We start from the raw sequence: 14,671 nt of genomic DNA on the forward strand, positions 1-14,671 counted from the left end.
GTACTTGTACCCTTCGACCATAGCCAAATTTTTTGATTTGCCTGTTCATCCTTTAATGCCTCTATTTCTTTATGGCATAATAATCTTTAGGTACTATTGGTCTTAGCTTAAAGGGGCTGCATAGTGATCGTATCATAGTCATACTGAAACAGGGTTCGGAATGCGAGTTTCAAAGCCTCCAGGGCTGCCCTGCCCAGGCAGCCCCCAAATCAATCTTTCAAATTTTCTGTTTAACCCTAGCCCTGGAGTATAATTAAACCCTGATGATATGTCTCGAAAAAAACAAGAAAGCCCCAAAATCCCGAGGTCAAAGTCTCTCCTTAGACCTTCGAACCCGTCGATTCTTGAATATCGCAATCCTTTTCTCATCGATGAGCACCCTTCCGTTTACAATCTCAGCAAGAAAACCGGTGGCGATTATCTCTGCCCTATCAAAAATACTCTCAGTATCTTCGTGCGAAATATCGTGAGCTGGAACTGGAATTGACATGGCCCGGGAACCTTTCAACATGTGTTGGGACTTAGCTTCAACAGTAGCCCTGCGATTCTGGATCTCTCTTATTACGTATTCCATAACCCATTCACTGCCTCCTAACATTAGGCCTGCGTAGACCGGCACTGTGACCCACCATGCATCCTTGTCTGGTGGCTCAATAACTGGATCGCCGTTGTATTTGGCGAAAATGTTCTTGTTCGCAGACATTGCAAATAGAAGACTCAATGATGTGTATCTCGGTGATAGAATGGATGTTTGAAGCTTGTATGTGTAAGTATTGGGTAAGTGTAACTCGGAGATGAGAATGTGTGAGAGAATGACTCGAAGAAGAGGCACATTCAGGGCTTTTTATATGAAAATCGATAGCAACGGGTGAAGCTCGTGGAACGAAAAGAAAGATAAAAGATGTACAATGGTCTTCCAAGATCTATTAAAGACATCATTGAGATACAGACTAATTCATTGATCATTCAAAGGCTTTCAGGTATCAGGCAAAGAGTTTTATGTGGTGTAATCTATCCGGATGTCTCATCGGGTGCTCATCCTTCGGATCGCGCCAAGAGCTGAAGGCCCCCCTGTCTTAGTCATGCCATCATAAAGAAGGCACAGAAGGAGGAGGAACGAAGAGACTGGCCCTGGAGGTGCCTAGTACTGCAATTTCTGCAATGGAAAGCCCCAGAGTTGAAGACTGTCAAGCAAGCAGGACATTGGGTATCGATCGTGATACAATCTCATTTCACCAGGGGCAATGAATCGACTACGAAATCTAGGAAGATAAATGAAGGCGGGAGGTTTTAAAGTGAATCAGGTACTAAGTGAAATTCAATTGACTATCACACGTAAGGAAATGATAAAGAGTGGAGTGGTATCAGGGTCATAATCATGTAGCGCCGGGTCTTGGCCTGACACATGCCCTGTTCAGTGTAAAAAGACTAACCATGGCAAGGAAAGATCAAAAGAGGAAAATCAAAAAGTCAAAGAAGCCGAAGGGAAATTATGAAATGTAAAAAGAATCGTCCTTAGCGCTGTGCCCGATCACACTCGGCTAAGAACTTGTAAATGCCGTCAGAGCCATCGTAGGCAGACGTAGTTTCCGGCTGACCAGCGCTGGAGACCTCAGGAAAGAAAGGGTTGTCACCAAGCTCGCTGATATTGATGCTTGAATAACTCGCAGAAGATGACTTCCAAGGATTGGCGCCGAAGAGCTCACCGTCGTCGAAACTGATAGCGTTGCCCGAGTCACGACTGAGACCTTTGGATGAAGGTGTAATACTTTCAGGCGTCATCATTCCCTGCCAGTCGAGGTCTGAACAGGATTGTGGCTTAGGCGCCTTCTCAAAGTAGTAATCTATATCGGAAGCAGGGGCGACACTAGGCGCGAAAGGGAACAACAGAGCCAGATCAGCACCCGTGCGAACGTCGAAGTCCTCATCTTGACCGATACGACCACGCTGAACACCGGCTTCGCCGCAGAGCTGCTCAACGGTTTCCGAGTCGCAGCCTGGGAAGTGAACACGGATGGTAGATCGGTCGTGAAGAATGACAGGAAGATCGCCAAGCGTGGAGATACGCTTGAGATCATTCATGACGGCGGCAAAGTCCTTCAATGCACGCGCAAAGTCTGCAGAGAGCAGATCCATGAGACCCTCAGAGTTGAGAGTGGCAGCAGAGCCCTTCTCCTGACCACCGAAGGCACTGAGAGCAGTGATGGTGGGGGAGACCTCGAAGTCGACAAAAGATCCCGAGGCAGTGCGTGGCACAGCGTTCATTTTTCGCTCGGCCTGATCTTGCAGCGAGCTGACAGTCTTGAAGCGCTTCTCTCCGGTACGAGGGTCAATGCCATCGAAACGGGCTTTCTGGCCCGACAAAAAGAAGGCACGCACACCCTGCGACACATTCTGAATGACCTGTGCAGGAGCCGCAGGGCCGTGAGAAAAGTACCGGGCTCCACCAAAGCGTCCGGCCCCGATGGCGTATCCACCTGCGGTGCGGCCCAGAGTACCGCCTGTCAGGTTGGGACGTAAGGTCGAAGCAAAAGGAGCACGACCGCTGAGCCGACTGAGACCAGAGACAACTCGCGAGGTGTCGCGGATGGGTTGCTTAACACCCAATCCAGATCGAATGGCAGAGGCGAAAGCACCGGCAGCGCGAGTGGAGAAGTGCCGGCTGCGAGCTTGACGGATGGCCGCGGCACGACTGATTGGCTGGCGGTTGATGCGAGCATAGGCTGGTTGGTAGCGTACTGCATTGTATTGTGTTTGTTCAGGGAACTTGGTTCGAATGGCTTTGGAAGCCTTCTCATAGGCGAACCTAGCACAGTGTTAGTCGAGTCATTGGGACCCCAATGTGAGAGAAGGGGCGACACATACCTTGCTGCCCTCCATATTTTGGGGAGCAGCAGGTGCCCGGTCGGAGGCGCCATGCTGGGTGTTTAAAGACAAGTTGTTTCCGTCTTGGTTCGTAGGACGGATGTTGACGAAGGGGGAGGGGATGCCTGATGACGCCAAGGTATACTTCCTTATCTCTCCGCTTGCGCCTTAGACGATCACGCGGTGGCTGTGCAACGCCACAGAGTAAGTGGGGACGGATCACACTGTTTGCACTGTTTGTACTGTTTGCACTGTTTGGCTCATTTGTCTAGTTTGTTACTGTGCTACTTTCACTTTGTTTTGCTACAAGTGACTTGGAAAACCAGCATGTCTTGTCATAGAAAATCATTCTTTTGGTATCTTAATGTTATGGACTTCATAAAATCATCAACAAGTTTACTCATCGTCACCGAAGAAGACCTTGATGGGCAACCAGGCGTCACCACAGACCTTGAAGCGGTCCTTCAGGTTGTCGAGCTGGTTGACCTCGTCATCAGTCAAGGACCAGCCGTTGATGTCGAAGTTACCCTCAATACGAGCCTTGTTGACGGACTTGGGGATAACACTCCAGCCCTTGGTCACACCCCAGACGAGGAGAACCTGCTGAGGGGTCTTGCCCTTGTTCTCAGCGATCTTGAGAAGGGTGGGGTCCTTGTAAAGAGGAGAGTCGGTGGAACCGAGGCAAGAGTAACCAGTGGAGTGGATGCCCTTGGAGGTGTTGTAGGCAACCAGCTTGGGGGAGGGGTTGTTGGGGTGCAGCTCAATCTGGTTGACGGCGGGGACGATCTTGGTGGTGGGGTGGTTGAGAAGCTTCTCCAAGTTCTGGATGCCGAAGTTGGAGACACCGATGTTGCGCACCTTGCCAGTGGCAGGGAGCTTCTGCATCTCCTGCCAGGTCTTGATGAAGTCCCAGTCGGGCAGGTGCTTGGACAGGTCGTTGGGGTCGGTGGAGCTGGGCCAGTGGACGAGGTAGAGGTCGACGTAGTCGGTGCCGAGATCCTTGAGCGAAGACTCAATGCCCTCGGGCACGCGAGCGTGCCAGGGGTTGTCCAGCTTGGTGGTGAGCCAGATCTGGTCGCGGGGGACGCCGGAGTCCTTGATACCGGCACCAACCTCGGCCTCGTTGCCGTAGGCGAGGGCAGTATCGATGTGACGGTATCCGGCGAGAAGAGCATCTCTCACGGCCACGCGGACCTCATTGGGCTTGGACTGCCATGTGCCCAGACCGACGGCGGGGATCTTGTCGCCGGTGTTGAGGGTGTAGGTCTTCCTATAGAGGCCACGGTTAATGGTTGACTAGAGGCAGGGCCGGTAGTAGAACTTACTGAGTGTGCTGGTTCGACATTTTGGGTAGATAGTAAGGAGTTTGAGAGCCAAAGAGGGGTGCAGGGGAGGCCTCTTATATAGAGGGGGTCAGTAGTAAAGTGGGCAGGTCCAAGAGCAATGATGTAGTATAGTGGGGTTTTGGCTATGACCACGTACGGAATAGATACAACCTCACCCGTATAAAGCAGGAATTAACCGACTAGCTCCACCTTCACAATCACGACGGATTACACTGTACAAGATTACACGCGGAACGCAAATGTGTCTTGTTTGCACCGGGTCAATGGGCTTATTGAATTGGTCATTTTGGCTAAATGCAAGAGAGTCCACCTTACCGCCCTCCAATCAAATCTTCCAATGTCACCCTCAATTCGGCCGTTCCCCAAGTGAGACCAATTTCCAGAATATTCCCCTCATCTCTGTCGTAATTCGCTCGGGCTATTAGCACCATACGGATAATATCGGCATTATACCCGAGTCTGGCATCCCACCCCTTGCAATTATCCCGATCGGCATCATGTCGTCGGGCTTCGTTTCAGCCGGAACCAACGAGCAGCCGATCGAGCGCGACGATGAGTGGCTCAAGGCACAGCAAGAATTGGAGGAGGAGCGGAGACGGAAAGCGGAGATAGGCAAACAGGATGAGGGCAAAAGTCTCTTTGAGGTGCTGGAGCGGAACAAAAGTGAGCCTAACTGGGCAAGTGTCTTGGACCGGAGAGGAAACCTGGCTGACATGTTAGGGTGATTTCTGTGCTCTGTAGTGGCCAAACAAGAAGCCTTTGAGGAGAAATCGCGTCTCCGAAACCAGTTCCGCTCCCTCGATGAAGACGAAGTCGACTTTTTGGATTCCGTCATGGAGTCTACGCGCGCTCAGGAAGCCGCAGTGAAGAAGGACACCGCCGACCAGCTTGAAGCATTCCGCCGACAGCGCGAAAAGGCAGAAAAGGTGTTACAGGATTCGCCGTTCGGGGAAGAAGACGAGGATTGGACCGCACCGCGGAAACGACGGCGCGAGAAGCAAAACTCCCTGTTCCCGAAGAAGCGCAAGGCCTCTGCCACGAACCCCACCGGAAAAGATACAGATAAAGAAGGAGATGACACAAAGACAGACCGGAAAGCATTCACGTCAAGTCAAGCGACCCCGGCTTCCAAGCCCACTGGCGCGACGACACAGCCCACGGCAGCTGCTGAGCAAAAGCCAGTCGCTAATCCTGGGCAGAAACCTTTGGTCTCACTTGGTCTAGGAGACTACGGCTCTGACTCGGATTGAATTCTTCGCGTGAAAGCTTTCATGTTGGTTCAATGGAAAGCGCGCTTGAATTTCTTTAATGTCAACAATTTGCAAGTGGATTGCTATCTGGCGTCGGTCATACAACACCGGCCAAATAACATCTTCAATAATATTTGCCTTTTGCCTTACTGACTAGCAACACGTCATTATCGTCGAGTCAAGTCAATACAATTCCGCATCTCAATAGAATGCATACAGACTCTCCATTTCCACCTCCCCTCTACTCAAGATGCTTAGAGCCCTGCTTTACTTCCTGCTCCTCGACCCTGTGCTCCAAATCGTGAGTCAGATACTGTTCCCTGCGGGTTCCAGGCACAATCCACGGCGAGTTGGTGAAAATCTGGTTCATCTCCTCAAGAGGCACCTGCTTGGTTTCCGGGAGCAGAAGCCAGAAGAACACCGCATTGGTAAAGTTACAAATGACAAACACGAAGTAGAACCGATACCCAATATTCGTCATCGCAATCGGGGTGACCTGACCAATCATCGTGTTGAAGGCGAATGAAAGCATGGTCGCGAGCGAAACACCCTTTGCACGCGTACGGGTATCGAACACCTCGGCTGGAATGATCCAGGACAGCGGGCCACAGGTTGCAGAGAAGGAGAAGTTGTACAGCCAGGTCATGATAATGAAGCCCCAGTGGGCACCTTGGTTGTTGGTTTCTGGTGGGAATTTGGCAAGCAAAACAGTCGCCACAATGAAGGTGACCATGTTGCCAAGGTTTCCTGTGATCAGCGTCCAGCGTCGACCGAAGCGATCAATGAACATCATACAGAGGAACTGCGCGATCAGTGCGATAATCGAGTTGATAGCTTGGTACTTCAGGGTATCTTCGCTGGAGATTCCAATCTGGCCGTAGATCTCGGGTGAGTAGTATCTGTTGGAGATTGTCAATTTTGTTCTCGAACAGCTTGAAGCAGAGGCGAGCTTACTGGATTGCTGAAACACCGGTCATCTGAACGGAAGCCTGCAGAGCGCAGCAAAGGAACAATCGACGGAAAGAAGAGCGGTGGGTGAACAGGTCCAGATACGACTTGGCCTCGTTCTCGTGTTCGAAAGTGATGCTTTCCTGGATTTGGGCATATTCCGCTTGCACCCAAGCGTCATTCTCATCGCCATGAGCGTGCAACTGAGCCAATGTACGCAAGCCCTCTTCAGCACGGTTGTGATCGATGAGCCAACGAGGCGACTATCTCTGTTAGCGGTGTTCTGTTCACATCCCTTGCAGAATTTACCTCGGGGAAGAAAGATATCAATAAACCCAGGAACACAGCAGGCGCAATTTGGATACCCAGAGGCACTTGCCATTGTGCGTGGTTGTCTGGAGAGATACCGGTGTATGTGCCATAGCCGATCCAGGTAGCACACAGCGCTCCAACTCCCAGCATGAACTGCTGCAGAGCTGTGACTCGGCCACGAATGCTGGGGTGGCAGATCTCGGCCTGATATAGGGGAATCATCATAGTGAGGAAGCCGACACTGGAGCAATTGGCGTCAGCCGATTTGTTTCTTTCCAACTGGCGCCTTCTTTCCAATCCATCTTTCGTTTGGAACCAAGGAGACATACCCGAATCCAGCAAGGAATCGTCCACTGTACAAGTATGCGATGGACTGTGCACCGGTCTGCAGACCACCTCCAAGACAGAATACCAGACATCCCAGTGAAATGGTCCGTCGTCGACCTACGAAGTCACCGACAGGACCGCCCATGCCGGCGCCAACGCATGCTCCGGCTGTGAACAGAGACACTACCAATCCTCTACAATGTCATTAGCCACACGGCACTTCCAAGGCTCTTGTATCACGATCAATCAGACTTACTTCTGTGTGTCATCGGGGGCAAACTTCGACGTGAATGATTGACAAATAATCACTTCGGCGATAACACCCAAGTCATCTGTGCAGATTAGATTAACTCGGCTTGTAGAAACCTTGGGAGTTAGCGGCGAGCTTACATCCATAGAGGAACGATCCAAGAGAGGCGAAGACGCCGACCAGGAACTATACAACAATTAGCTTTATCCAAATTGTAGTGTATACAGAAAACATACCTGGTACCACGCAGGGGACAGACGCATGGCTTGAAATTCTGACAGATAAATATGGGGAAGAAGATCTGGGGATGCTCCACACATCCGGGGACGATCATGTCTACATATACCAACCTTGATCGGCTCATATCGAATTGAACCGAGATTCAAGATTCCAAGCTAACATCGCTTCCCTTGGAACTAACTCGTGAAATCTTGAAAGGCGTCCGGAATCATGAGCTTCAGTCATGCGGGGAGTAGAAAGGGGTGGCGTCTCCGACGGGCTGTGATTGACGGAAGAATTCCCACTATGAAATGCAGCTCTCGCCAGGCCAATATCTTGCCTCGCTGGATCCCGAGGTTGCCCCATTAGTCTCGGCTTGGAGTGATGCTAGCCAGAATCGGCTTCGCCTGGGTGGTGGTCCGACTTTGCCAACGCGCGCCTCCAAAGGGTCTCGATTTTTCCCCGCAGGAGTTTTTCCACTTCCAGGCCTCGAAGTCGGTTATTTGCAATTCACATTTCGCATTCTGCTCTTTTTATTTCTTACCTGTTGACTTCGGGATTCTGTCGTGGTTAACTTTTAAGAGCTGCGAGTCTGTTTCTTTCTAAACAGTCACTGTTCATCTGTAATTCGTAGTACAATGGCGACCTTTACCAAATTGGATGACCGGGAGACCCCTGTGATCTCAATTCACCCTGAGAGAAAGATCTCCAAGATCAACCCCAATATCTACTCTGGCTTCACTGAGTATGTTCGATGATCTGTTTGTCTCTTAATTATGGACTGACCTGGTTAGGCACATGGGACGCTGCATCTATGGCGGCATTTATGATCCTGGCAACCCATTGTCCGATGAGAATGGCTTCCGCACGGATGTTTTGGAGGCGTTGAAGGGGCTCAACATCCCCGTCGTTCGGTATCCCGGCGGTAACTTCTGCGCAACTTACCACTGGCTCGATGGTGTTGGCCCCAAAGACCAGAGACCAGCAAGGTTCGTCCCCTATCCCATACTTGTAATGATGTTGCTGACATGATAAAGACCTGAGCTTGCTTGGCTTGGAACTGAGACCAACCAATTTGGAACCGATGAGTTCATGAAGTGGTGTGAGGTGGTGGGCACTGAGCCCTACCTTTGCTTCAACTTTGGCACTGGTACCTTAGATGAAGGTATGCTCCACAACAAACAACTCTGCTCTCACAAAATCTAACTAGATCTCTTAGCTCTGGGCTGGGTTGAGTACTGCAATGGAACTGGCAACACATATTATGCCAACCTGCGCCGAAAGAATGGTCGCGAAGAGCCCTACAACGTAAGTTGCAAAACCCCGTCGCTCAACGGACTATGGATCCTGACGACACCAACAGGTCAAGTACTGGGCTCTCGGTAACGAATGCTGGGGTCCTTGGCAAGTCGAGCAAATGACCCAGGAAGCATATGCACACAAGGCCATCCAATGGGCCAAAGGTAAACATCCTATCAACCCCATGGTGTGGGAAAGTGCTAATCAAGACTACAGCCCTCAAGCTACTTGATCCCAGCCTCATCTTGATCCTTTGTGGCAAAGAGGGCGCTACCTCCTGGGACTACTACACACTCAAGCACTGCCTCGTGCCAGCCCACTCAGCTCTGTCAACTAGCTCCGTCCCTTTGATCGACATGCACAGCATCCACCTCTATACATCTTCATCCTCGCACCTCCCCAACGTCACCGCACCCCTTGCCGCAGAGCGCGCAATTGAGATAACCTCCTCGCTCATCGACCTCGCTCGAGTGGAGAACCAAGTTCCCCCGAGCAACTGCGCCCGACAATCTGCTTCGATGAGTGGAATGTCTGGGATCCCATCCGTGCAGAGGGAAGCCTCGGTGCCGAAGAGAGCTACACCCTATCTGATGCACTGGCTGTCGCTGTCTGGCTGAATGTCTTCGTGCGCAAGAGTAAGGACGTCGGCATGGCGTGCCTTGCACAGACTGTGAACGTCATCTCGCCACTCATGACTACGAAAGAGGGAATCACAAAGCAGACGACCTGGTGGCCTCTTTGGCTATTCTCGCGATTCATGCGTGGATGGACTATTGGTAGCCATGTCTCGTCTGGGACTTATGAAGGCGAGACTACTCCGAAGTGGATTCGCGGTGCTGTGCAGACGCCTTGGTTGGACGTGAGTGCTTCGCTTGGCGAGGATGGATTCGTGAATGTCGCGGTGGTCAATATCCACGAGGAGAAGGACTTGGAAAGTCGGGTTGAGGGGGCGAAGGGAGAGGTGGAGGTTTTCACTGTTACCGGTGCGGAAGTCTCAGTGACAAATATGAAGGGAAAACAAGAGGTCGCTATTCAGGAATCGACCTGGAATGGAAGTGGAAGCTATGTCTTCCCCAAGCACTCGCTTACGCTTCTGAGATGGAAGGCTTAGATTCGGCATTATACAAGGCATCTGGGTATGTACTGAGCAATAGAATTTCATTCATAGATGTGGAATGTATTCATTCATTCACTGAGGCCTTAAAAGGCTGTTCTGGTAAAGTAGGTAAGGTCTATCCGTAGTTCACATCGTGGACAGCACCCTCTTCGTTGACGTGGATGTTGAGTCTGAAAGACCTAATTAGCAGGTTTCCTTGTTCTTCGACCTTGGTGGCGTGTTACCTGTTGGGGTCATGGTCCATAGTCTTCATATCACCAGGCTTCAAGACACGATGAGACTGTGGCAAGTCTTGTTTGGCAAAAGACTAGGCAGTGTTAGGGATTTGTGTACGAAGACGGCTCAAAAACAACATACTGTCTCGTTGCTGTTGTCTCCAATAGTCTTTCCCATCAACTTATTGACCCAGTCAGGTTTGTCACCCATGGATGAGTTGATTCCGGGAACGACGAGAGGCATGTTTTCGGTCGATCAGTACGTTAAAGGCAAAAAGAGATATGTGAAGTGAAGATGGAGAGTCAAGTTGTCCAAAGATATAAGCCACTCTTGATCAATGACGTAGTGTCTTTATTGGGACTAGCGTCTTATCAAATCGCCTCTCAGCTCTCACTGGCTACGAGTTTATAGATGATGTCAAGGGAGATATCAGGTCAGGGGAGTCCTAGATTGTAATTGGGCATCACTACAATCAATTAATTACTTCGCGATTTCGAGAAAGTAATAACGTATGGGTAGATTATTTTCGCCACGATATAGATTGATACCAACCCAACTTCCACCACCTCGGCACATAGGTATCTTATGGATTTCTCTCTTGAAATTTGTTGTTTTCTCATACAAGAACCGTTCGTCACACTGTATGGATGTACTTTACGCAGCGGACGATATTGAAATGTGCGCGGGCATGGCGTTGGAATCTGACGAGGCATCAGCTCAGCGTTTCGCTACAGACAAGAGGGCCCCGGCCGCCAACGAGGACTACAATTTGCAGAAAATCTTTCAGATGAACCCCATTCCAACCGACTTCAAATGCTCACTGCAGATCCCTTACAAACTTGTAGAGGATTTCGTACCAAAATTCTCAGCCGCCAGCTACGCCCATGCGACAAACGGCAGCCGCCAGCTCATGATAGAATCGCATCCAGCCTTCATATGTCTGATTTGCCATGAACTTACAAGGTTCCATCCTTGAACAATATAAAATGTGTAAAGAGTTCTTTCAAGGAAACTATATGGGGGAGATTCCCACAAGAGCGCCTGCTATTTTAATCTTGATCTGATAAAGCAAGGCATTACGCCCGTGTCCAGATGTTTCATGAGCAAAAATTGGCCTGCTGATATGAAGACCCTTCATCTAATTCTCATTGTGCCCAAATAAGATCATATTCCGCGCCTAGTTTGGGAAAGATCGGCGATGCATGATAGAACAGACCTGAGGCTATCCTGTTTGGGGGCGGAGTATAAGGACCGCGTTAATGCAGGGGCTTCTGCATGATTTGAAGGTGTCTCCTTGACAATATAGGTGATACGTTCACCCGGAGAGTCCCCATTGAGCTTGTGGCTGGAATCTGTTCCACATTCCCCGGAGTAGCTTAAACGGGCACTTCTTCACACGCAGGCTTATAATTTGATTGAAAGTATTATGAAAAGACACAACACTTCGGAAGTGAGCTCGTGGAATTCTCGATTTATCAGTAGGAACCGTTCTAGTTTTTTTTATCTTATATTATGTTGTGCAGCCTGATATTTCGAATAAAATGAGATAACCCAGAGGTGCCAAGCTGGGTGCAGGTATCGACAATAGGCTAAAAGATATTCAAAAAAATCAAGGGTAGCCTCCATAGCTTGCCTACCTATAAGGAAAGCTATGGCCGCCTTCCACCATTTCCTGGCGGGGATATCTCTTGGCATGGGCGTGGAATGTGACAATACGACAGTAACAGGTCAACCTCGTTTCATATTGAGGAAGCTTTGGACAAAGCAGAATAGTGCTCGGAGTTCGGCTGGGGGTTCCGCAGTAAGTCGGACTAGCATGCCTCACCTTGAGCTATATAAGGAAGGACAAGTAGAACCCAAGGGAGGAGAGTACTAGCAAACGCAAGATCAACGAAACCCATTCGGTCTATAGTTCAATATGCGATCTTTCATCAGTATTGCTCCTCTACTGGCTTCCAGCGTAGCTGGTGCTGCAATCTCAAACGCGATTCGAGCGACTGCAGCTTCAGTGAATCCGTTCTCTGGCTACCAGCTCTATGCCAATTCGTACTATGCATCTGAAGTCACCACTTTGGCATTGCCCTCGATGACTGGTACTGCCAAAGCTGCAGCAAGCTCAGTCGCCCAGGTCCCATCGTTCTATTGGCTGTAAGTCAACTCGCAGCTAAAGGAGGTGTAGCAATTGTCGAGTCTGACACTTTGTGCAGGGATACTGCCGCCAAGGTACCCACCATGAGCACCTTTTTGGCTGACATCAAAGCCAAAAACGCAGCTGGTGCTAGCCCGCCCATTGCAGCACAGTTTGTGGTGTATGATCTTCCTGACCGTGACTGTGCTGCATTGGCAAGCAATGGAGAGTATTCGATCGCGGACGGCGGGCTCGCGAAGTACAAGACCTACATCGATGAAATTCGCAAGGTGCTTGTTGCCTACTCAGATGTCCAAACTATTTTGGTAATTGGTCAGTGAGCACGATGTTTCGTTGATGAAGAGCATCTCAGGCAAGGAAACATGCTGATAATTCATCTAGAGCCTGATAGTTTGGCCAATCTCGTTACCAACATGGCTGTCTCCAAGTGTGCCAATGCACATGATGCATACCTGGAGGGCACTAACTATGCAGTGACCCAATTGAACCTGGCCAATGTGGCCATGTATCTTGATGCAGGTAGGCATTTCTCAAATTTGACGGCTCATGTCCCCCGAGAGCTCATTCGTGAGTTATCGAATGTCTCGGAGCTTTGACTCACATGCTCCTCATCTAGGTCACGCGGGATGGCTGGGATGGCCAGCCAATCTGAGCCCAGCAGCGCAACTTTTCGCAGGAGTGTATAACGACGCCGGACAGCCTGGATCTCTTCGCGGTCTTGCGACAAACGTCGCAAACTATAATGGCTGGTCTTTGTCAACCTGCCCATCCTATACCTCAGGCAACTCGAACTGCGACGAAAAGAGATACATCAATGCAATTGCGCCGTTGTTGAAGAGTGCAGGGTGGGATGCTCGCTTCATCACTGACACCGGTATGTGATATCTTCACAGCTGATCAAAACAGCGCTTATCAAATTGGACTTCTTAGGTCGCAACGGCGTCCAGCCCACCCAGCAAAATGCTTGGGGTGACTGGTGTAATGTCAAGGGAACTGGTTTCGGAGTCCGACCCACCACCAGCACTGGCGATTCGTTGACTGATGCATTTGTTTGGGTCAAGCCTGGCGGTGAGAGCGATGGCACCTCGGATTCTAGCGCGGTTCGCTACGATGCCCACTGTGGATACTCTGATGCCCTTCAACCAGCACCAGAAGCTGGTACATGGTTCCAGGTAAGCCAATATCGCGAGAGCAGTCTGAGATAGGAAGAACTTTGCTAACGGCGTAAAGGCGTACTTTGCCCAGCTGGTGCAGAATGCGAATCCCTCATTCTGAAAGCTTGAAAACATGGTGCCACGTGCAACCCTGGTTCAGCTGAGCTTCATAGGTGATCAGATCAGAAGGTTAGTTTAATGGAAGAGCCAACAATACACTCGGTCCGGCACATATCCTTCACGTAGTATACTCCGTAGTACCTACTCCGTACACATCTGGAGCAAGTCGCGCAGATCACCCGACGGCCAGGAGGCGGTCTGCACATCATGGCAGTATTCTGACCGCCCACAAGACGAATAGCTTCGATAACGAAATGCGGGATGCAGAGAACAACTCCCCCCGTTCGACATTGCACAACGTGCCTACTCGCCAGTCAAGATATTGTTGGATTACTGTGGTTACGCAAACCAACAAGCAAATCTACGACCTTTACTCCCCACAGGAGGCTCAGGTGCATGCGCACCTACCTCAACCACCCCACCTGTCTACCACTCTGACAGGCGACAACGTGCACAGACACCCATATCTGAGAAAAAGCGCCCACTGGCATCATGGAGGATTTCAACAGCGAGACGGATAGTGATTACACAAGCTACTGGAGAGACTGGGTAAGTGGACTTTTTTCCTACAGATCTCTGGTTTTCATGGCCGGCACGTCAGGGTTGGGTGGATGCGATACACCACTGCTGCTCGATGATGATTGAGTTAAGAAGATGTTGGAAGCCCGCGTGGCTGTGGTTTCCGACTGGGCAATGCGACGACCTAAGGAATATCGCCGTGGCGACAGCAAATACGTGGGTTGCAGGCGCCCCATCCACGTCTCGACTGTACAACGATACGACGACTAAGCAGCATCGCCGCAGCGACGGCGTGGGTGGAGTCTAGAGGCGTATCAGGTCGCAATTATCTTCCTTCGCCTTTCCTCCAACCTTGCTTTCTTCATCCAGCTGTTGACCATCGCCTCATCATGCCTTGGTCATCGCTACTCAGCTGGTCGGAATGGGCCATGTCCTTTGCCATCTTCGTGCACTTTGTGGTATACTTGCATTTCGCTGTTTACTATCTGTTCACTGGAGACTACGACTCTTGTGTCCTCAGCCTTTTTTTATGGCTCGGACTATGGGGGTGTGGTTTGTGATCATTCAGTTTGTATTCGGC

General features: G+C 50.3%; 8 protein-coding genes across 8 annotated transcripts; 3 read left to right on the top strand and 5 right to left on the bottom strand.

The window, feature by feature from the left end:
- Positions 1-307: 307 nt before the first annotated feature.
- On the bottom strand, positions 308-703 carry N7506_001716 (uncharacterized protein; the record flags this gene model as incomplete). Its single annotated transcript, XM_056951012.1, has 1 exon — positions 308-703. The coding sequence occupies one exon, from the start codon at positions 701-703 to the stop codon at positions 308-310; it is 396 nt and encodes a 131-aa protein (XP_056816927.1).
- Positions 704-1,515: 812 nt separating this feature from the next.
- Positions 1,516-2,918, bottom strand: N7506_001717 (uncharacterized protein; the record flags this gene model as incomplete). Its single annotated transcript, XM_056951013.1, has 2 exons — positions 1,516-2,806; positions 2,866-2,918. The coding sequence occupies 2 exons, from the start codon at positions 2,916-2,918 to the stop codon at positions 1,516-1,518; spliced, it is 1,344 nt and encodes a 447-aa protein (XP_056816928.1).
- A 343-nt stretch (positions 2,919-3,261) lies between these two features.
- gcy1 (putative glycerol dehydrogenase Gcy1) lies at positions 3,262-4,210 on the bottom strand (the record flags this gene model as incomplete). Its single annotated transcript, XM_056951014.1, has 2 exons — positions 3,262-4,135; positions 4,191-4,210. 2 exons carry the CDS (start codon positions 4,208-4,210, stop codon positions 3,262-3,264), a joined length of 894 nt encoding a protein of 297 aa, XP_056816929.1.
- Positions 4,211-4,708: 498 nt separating this feature from the next.
- On the top strand, positions 4,709-5,461 carry N7506_001719 (PSME3-interacting protein; the record flags this gene model as incomplete). The annotated part of the gene is made up of 2 exons (XM_056951015.1): positions 4,709-4,874; positions 4,953-5,461. The coding sequence occupies 2 exons, from the start codon at positions 4,709-4,711 to the stop codon at positions 5,459-5,461; spliced, it is 675 nt and encodes a 224-aa protein (XP_056816930.1).
- Positions 5,462-5,702: 241 nt separating this feature from the next.
- Positions 5,703-7,561, bottom strand: N7506_001720 (sugar porter family MFS transporter; the record flags this gene model as incomplete). The annotated part of the gene is made up of 7 exons (XM_056951016.1): positions 5,703-6,360; positions 6,416-6,672; positions 6,719-6,962; positions 7,051-7,242; positions 7,305-7,380; positions 7,439-7,484; positions 7,535-7,561. 7 exons carry the CDS (start codon positions 7,559-7,561, stop codon positions 5,703-5,705), a joined length of 1,500 nt encoding a protein of 499 aa, XP_056816931.1.
- A 594-nt stretch (positions 7,562-8,155) lies between these two features.
- N7506_001721 (alpha-N-arabinofuranosidase) lies at positions 8,156-9,927 on the top strand (the record flags this gene model as incomplete). Its single annotated transcript, XM_056951017.1, is given in 7 exon segments — positions 8,156-8,262; positions 8,312-8,506; positions 8,555-8,682; positions 8,728-8,825; positions 8,881-8,980; positions 9,033-9,298; positions 9,310-9,927. 7 exon segments carry the CDS (start codon positions 8,156-8,158, stop codon positions 9,925-9,927), a joined length of 1,512 nt encoding a protein of 503 aa, XP_056816932.1.
- A 121-nt stretch (positions 9,928-10,048) lies between these two features.
- Positions 10,049-10,392, bottom strand: N7506_001722 (uncharacterized protein; the record flags this gene model as incomplete). The annotated part of the gene is made up of 3 exons (XM_056951018.1): positions 10,049-10,103; positions 10,158-10,240; positions 10,291-10,392. The coding sequence occupies 3 exons, from the start codon at positions 10,390-10,392 to the stop codon at positions 10,049-10,051; spliced, it is 240 nt and encodes a 79-aa protein (XP_056816933.1).
- Positions 10,393-12,067: 1,675 nt separating this feature from the next.
- Positions 12,068-13,573, top strand: cbhC (putative cellobiohydrolase; the record flags this gene model as incomplete). Its single annotated transcript, XM_056951019.1, has 6 exons — positions 12,068-12,297; positions 12,357-12,610; positions 12,680-12,865; positions 12,915-13,172; positions 13,229-13,470; positions 13,529-13,573. The coding sequence occupies 6 exons, from the start codon at positions 12,068-12,070 to the stop codon at positions 13,571-13,573; spliced, it is 1,215 nt and encodes a 404-aa protein (XP_056816934.1).
- Positions 13,574-14,671: the final 1,098 nt, after the last annotated feature.

Source organism: Penicillium brevicompactum, assembly GCF_028827555.1.
Source record: "Penicillium brevicompactum strain IBT 35665 chromosome Unknown utg000001l_segment0_segment0, whole genome shotgun sequence".
Classification (NCBI taxonomy): domain Eukaryota; kingdom Fungi; phylum Ascomycota; class Eurotiomycetes; order Eurotiales; family Aspergillaceae; genus Penicillium; species Penicillium brevicompactum.